Consider the following 6,000-nt stretch of genomic DNA (forward strand, 5'->3'; position numbering starts at 1 on the left):
CTGGGACAGAGTGTATTCCGTATTCCGAGAGCTAGGGATGGATGGTCCAGCCCTGTCCAAGCCCCAGTAGAATGCAAGTCAAAGGTCATTGCCCTCTCTGAGAACCGCTGACCCCCAGAATGCTGTCAGTTGAATAAAAGCCTGTAAAGTTGAATGAGATCATCTGTGGGGGCATTAGTATTAGCGGGGCCGTGGGTGGGCGGGGACTGTGGAAAGATACCGCTGCTTTTTGGAAGCCCCTCGGTCCCCTGCCTTCACCGGAAAGCACCCACCTCTCCTCATCCAGCGGAGCCCTCCCCTAACACCCCGAAAAGGACGACCCTTCCCACCCCCAAAATTGGCACCCCAGCCCCCTTTTCCTAAACACACCCCCAGGGGCAGGTGCTGTCCACACACACTCTGGATGGGGCGCCACCCTAGGCAGCTCCAGGGCAGGGGTTCCCTCCCGATGCTGGGCGCCCGCGAGGCGGCGGGCGGGAAGGGGGTGTGTGCGAGCGTCAGGCCTCGTCCTGCGGAGACAAGAAGTGGGGACCGCACCTGGCGTCACCGGCCGAGCAGCGACAGCCAGGCAGAGGGGTCCTCCGGGGAGGAGCGACACCAGATCTCCCTTCTCACGGCTCTCCTCGGCTCACCCTTCCTTCTCGGACCTCTCCCCTTCACCGGTCCCCTCCCTCTTTGTCTGCCTCCAGGCCTCCCCCAGTCTCGCACTCTGCCCTCTCGCAGAGCCCAGCTGGATGCCGCGGCGCCCACCTCCCCGGAGACCCTGGCCCTCGCCCCGCCCCTGCCCGGCCCTGCCCGCTGGGGTCTCACCCAGAAGAGCAGGTTGAAGCCGAGCAGCAGGTACTTGATGCACCGCAGGCCCCCGCGGAAGCGCCCCATGCTGCGACCCCGGCGGCGGGCTCCCGAGTCCCCAGGCTCGCGCCCCGAGCCCGGGAGGGACTGGCGCCGGCGGGGAGGGAGGGGCGGAGCGCGCGGCCGGGGGCGGGGAAGGGGCGGGGCCTCGGGGACCCCAAGCAGCCAGCCAGCGAGCGGTGGAAGCCGCGGGGTTGCAGACCCGGTCTCCAGGAATCCCCTTTCCCTCAGGGGGCGTGAAGCACCTCCTCCCCGCGCCAGCGCCCCAGCCTTGGGATCCACACACCCTGTGCCTAGCTCCTTTGAGGCCAGGAGTGAGTGCTGAAGGATAAGGACGCGGCCTCGGTGGCTATGGAAACCGAGGACGTTGACTTCGGGCAGAAGAGATGACTAGGACTCGAGGCCGCCTTGGACCTGCCGGACTCTGGTGGTGTCCGCGGCAGTGGTTCGCGGCGCCCTGAGGCCGCTGCAGGGGACCCTGGCTCCCCCGCCCGCGCTCCCGGAGACGCTTACCTTAATAGGCAAGGACGAGACGCTGCACCCCTCCCCACTCCGCGGCCCAGCGAGAGGAGCCGGACTCCTCCTATCCTGCGGATTCCACCGGTGGGAGGGCTTGAAAGGAATCCAGATTCTCAGGGTCTTAGTTTTGATGTGACGATGGGAGGAAAGGGGGACGTCTCCTGTTCTGCTTTGCTTTTATTAAGTTAGGCTGCTGGCAGGGAAATCGGGCTCCCACTTGGGTTGCCTGAGAGTCTGCAATATGTGGTGTCAGACAGGAGTGGGGAAGCAGGAAAGTGTAAGATTCAGGGAGCTCAGGTATTAATACAGCAACACTGAGCGCCTGTTACAGGTCAGGCATAGTAGCAAGCCCCAGAATGGACAAGGAGGAGACAGCTGGGCCTGCTATCACGCCTCTGGTGGCAGAGTCAGGTCTGTGAGCAAATAACTGCAGCGAGGTGAGAAGGGTGGGCCAGGAGCTGGGCCAGCGCAGGCCTCTCTGCCTGCACCAGGGAGGGCTTTGCTGAGAGCCCCTGAAGCGTGAGTTCCGGCAAGAGGAAGGGCAGCCCTTACGGACCGACCGGACCGACAGCGGGTGCCGACCTCCAGGGCAGGGGAGAACAAGGCGTCCTAGCCAAAGAAGAGAAATGCAACTTGCTCAGGTAGAGCAGGCAGCTGAGCAATGTGCACAGTACCCTATCGTGAGCCTCGGTTTTTCTCATCTGCAGCATAGAAATGATAGTACCTGCCTCAGAGTTAGGAAAATTAATGTGTTAATATGTGTAAAGTGCCCTGGATAGTGCTGGGCACACAGTAAGTCCGATCAATACAGGGTTAGCTGTTGTTCTATTGCACTCTCTCAGCCATTGCTATCTCTATCCTGTTGCCATCTCGGCCTGCATCTGCTTCTCTGAGCATATGGTTGACTGTCTAGTGAATTTTATTTATGAAAATGAGTAGAAGAAGAAAAATGAAAGCGCTTATTCTGGTAGCAAGTGTAAGTTTCATTCAGTGAGCAAAGATAGAAGTCATTAGGTATGCAGAGGCAAAGCTTCGGTTTCAGTTTAACACAGCTCTATATTTGTCACCTCTGTCTTACTATCAAGGAAAAGAACTAAATTCATGTCTGGTACCTCCAGGTATACAATAAATTAACCAAATAAACAATACTAGTATTATGCTTTAAATTGAATTTTATGTCTCCAAGACAGAATACATTTAGACATCATGTATTCTGTATTCTCTGGGAGTAGTACCCCTGTTATGGTATATAAATCCGTTGTTCTTTCACACTATCATTTTAGCACACTTACATTAGAGACAGATGACTTCCTGCCCAGCATCAGTTTTTAGATTTTGAGTGTAGATTTGTTCAGCCCCCTTTCACAAAATTGTATGTCTTAGGGGAAGCTGACTCTTGGCAGGACTAGGCTAAGATAATCCTATTCACCTTGTAATTAGTTCAGAAAACCAACCTTCTGGTGTCCTGGCTAACGGAATGGAGTGGTTTCTACTAGGGTCAGATGTTTTGTCTTCTTCCTCTCGAAGTTATTGGGTCTGGGTGTTATGTGTGAACTTACTGTGTCAATCATGGGACTGGTCTGAGGACAGAGTCAACAGTGAGTACAACGAATCAGAAAGTTGAAAAAACCCAGTTTGTTGATGACATTACTCCACCATCAAGTCAGCCAGTCTCAAGTCAAAATCTGTAGTCCAGAGTTTTGTACATATGTGTTGTATGTATTGTAGCTGAGAGGCATCTGACCTAATAATGCACTTTCAAGAGTACATTATTATATGGAAGCAGAAGACTACATTAAAAGATAATAAGAATTAGCATTTGAACTAATTGTTACTGGCACTGCTCCTCTTTTTCTCCTGACTTGAACTCAGATGTGATCCGTGAAGCTCTAGAGCATGCTGTAACTATGAGGACAGGCCAGGAGAACTGTAGACCTTCCAGCCAGGGCATTGTTTGGCTGTGGAACCAACACCAGCATTTACCTACCTCCAGGTTTCTTGTTACATAAGAAAAATAAACCCCTTTCTGTGTGACTTTGTTTTAGATTGCTTATAGCTGAAGTGCTTCCTAACTGATAGGAGGAAGACAATAAATTCATTTTGGGATCTGCTGAGTTTCAGATCTGTTGGGAAATCCAGATGGAGTGGAAATATGATTGGGAGTCTGTGGAGAAGTTTGCGCTTCAAGTTTAAGGCAAGGATTCATTAAAAAACAGTGTAAAAGCCAGTAGTCTTCAAGCTTTTCCCCATACATTCCCTAAGAGAATTAGGAAAAAATATTTCCCTTTGCACTTTTTCCTCAATATTTTGACTATTTTTAAATATGCAGAAAAGTTGGAATAATTGAGTGAGCACCATATACTTACCACTTAGATTCTAAATAGACATTTTGCTTTAGTTGCATTATCTATCTACGTATCTGTCCATTTGTCAATTTGTCTTACTTATTATGCATTTTAAAACAATGTCTCACATCTAATCTCTTCAGCATACATGACATTAAATACGGTTCAAATGTCTATTTCCACTATTTTAGATAAAATTTACAGCAATAAGATGTGCACATTTTAAGTATACCATTCAATAGTTTTTGACACATACCCAAACCCTGTTATGATACAGAACATTACTGTTGTTCTGGAAAGTTCCTTTGTATTCTTTCCTGGGCAATCTATGCCCCCACCTCTCTTAGAGGCAAAGATTGTTTTGGTTTTCTTTTGCTATAGATTAATTTTGCCTGTTCTAGAGCTTCATATAAATGGAATTTTACAGTATCCGCTCTCATACATTTAAATTGATATAAAATTTATTATAACTTTGAATATTTTAAAAAGGTGTCATTTCTGATGAATATTAAATATTGACACTTTAAAATAAAATTATCACAGGACTCATTTTAATATATCCTGTAGGAAGCAATGCCAGTGTTATCTGCTATTTATTGTCACCCATTTCAAAAATACATGAGGAATCTCCTCTTTAACAGCATGGCAATTCTACACCTTCCCTTTTTCTCCTTGAACATATTCTTTTATTCCACAAATGTAATCCTAAAGTAATACACGTTTATGCTTGAAAGATTTTATGAATGTCCATTCATACTTGTTTGGACAAATATTGCTATAAGATAGTTAAATTAATTCCCCCCTCCAAGAACCACAGTGTTAATTAATTTCCCTTAGATTGTATTATTGTATTATTCACACAATTATTTTCAGTACAGGACTGATTAAAATAACAAATGTAATTTTAAATGAACAATCAAGAATAAAAGCAAAATATTATTTGAAATGTTTCTCTTAAAGGGATTGGTGGGGTTTGTATTTTTTTCTAGTAGCTTATATATCCATGAATGGAAATTACTTATTACCAGAACAACAGAGTGTTCAGCATAATTTCTCTCAATTTTTTGGTTGCTTTGATATTAATGCTGAGGTACTTAGTTTAGACAAAGTAGATGAGGATAGAGTTGTTATAGTAATGCCAATTAATTCTTTAGACTCCTTCTGAATTAAATGCCCTATTCACACATCAGTCTGTCATCAAGTTTTTTAATGATCAATCCATTTGGCTGACATTTCCATTTCATCTTTCTTCTATTTTGTGGAAAGAATAGAGTTGGAACTCTTCTAACTTAGGAGAGTATTTTTTATATATACTGTAGTGACTGAACTTCTCAACATTTTGGTGGCCCAGGGATTTTTACATCCTAAGGAAATGTACTATAATCAGGTTCAGGATGGGTAGGAGGTAGCTTGGGAAGGCGTCTTCCTTATAGGCATATTCTCAGGCAGCCTGATTCTAGGGAGGAATAAGGATGGCAATTGAGGACCTGAAAACTGATCCTCTTAAAACTATGCATGCTAGGAAGCCTCCTGAAAAATCTTCTCATATGGGCAGACAGGCATGCCCCAGAGATAGACAGCTGTTCTAAGCCAAAAGAATGTGTGATCTGCCCATGGAGAATGTGCCAAGTGTTGGGAACAAAATTTTTAGAACAATATCTTAAGAAGTGAGCAAAGGAGATGTAATACTGTGTTATTTACCTTTTTGTCACTATAGCAAATACCTGACATAAATCAGCTTATAAAGAGAAAAGGTTTATCTTGGCTCATAAATTCGAACTTTCCAGTCCATGATCAATTGGCCCCATTTCCTTTGAGCCTGTGGTAGGTGAGGCAGCACACCATGAAGGAAGCATGCAGTGGATCAAAACTGCTCCCCTCATGTTGGGAAGCGAAAGAAAGAGAAATGAAAGAACTGGGTGCCATTAACCTGTTCAAAGGCACATCTTCAAAGATCTGAAGACTTCCCATTCAGCCCCAGCTATTAAAGGTTCTGGCACCTCTCCATTGTGTCAAGCTGGGACCAGGACTTTGACACACAGGTCTTGCATGGGCATTCTAGATCCAAACTATAGCAACCACTCAAAGGACACTGGTATGAAATGACAAGAAAGGTAAGAGAAAGATCACAAGAAAGTGGTGCCACAGAGGTTGAAGAAGTTTCTGGAATGAGGGAGTGGCCACAGTGCTAGTTCTTCAGCAACAGCAGGTAAGATAACAGTTCTTTTGGGCTGGTGACCTAGTGCTTAAGACACTGGCAACCTAGGTAAGGGCCACTTCAGAA

The 6,000-nt window shown here is 46.4% G+C and overlaps 1 protein-coding gene across 5 annotated transcripts in view; it reads right to left on the reverse strand.

Annotated features, from left to right (window-relative positions):
- Tspan2 (tetraspanin 2) overlaps window positions 1-1,524 on the reverse strand; it is a 43,169-nt gene extending 41,645 nt beyond the window's left edge. For 2 of the 5 annotated variants that reach the window (XR_002397971.2, XM_087213301.1), the window contains exon 1: window positions 1,366-1,524. Coding sequence is in view for 2 of the 5 variants with exons in the window: in XM_013075610.3 (XP_012931064.1) it covers window positions 811-879 (69 nt within the window). In the remaining 3 variants the exon portion in view is untranslated. Of the gene's footprint in view, window positions 1-810; window positions 968-1,365 lie in introns of those variants that run through there. The other 3 variants (XR_205637.3, XM_013075610.3, XM_004853788.3) reach the window with 2 other exon arrangements.
- Between the last annotated feature and the right edge of the window lie 4,476 nt (window positions 1,525-6,000).

Source organism: Heterocephalus glaber, unplaced genomic scaffold (genome assembly GCF_053883595.1).
Source record: "Heterocephalus glaber isolate CG9 unplaced genomic scaffold, H.glaber_assembly_v1.0 deba00001442, whole genome shotgun sequence".
Lineage (NCBI taxonomy): Eukaryota > Metazoa > Chordata > Mammalia > Rodentia > Bathyergidae > Heterocephalus > Heterocephalus glaber.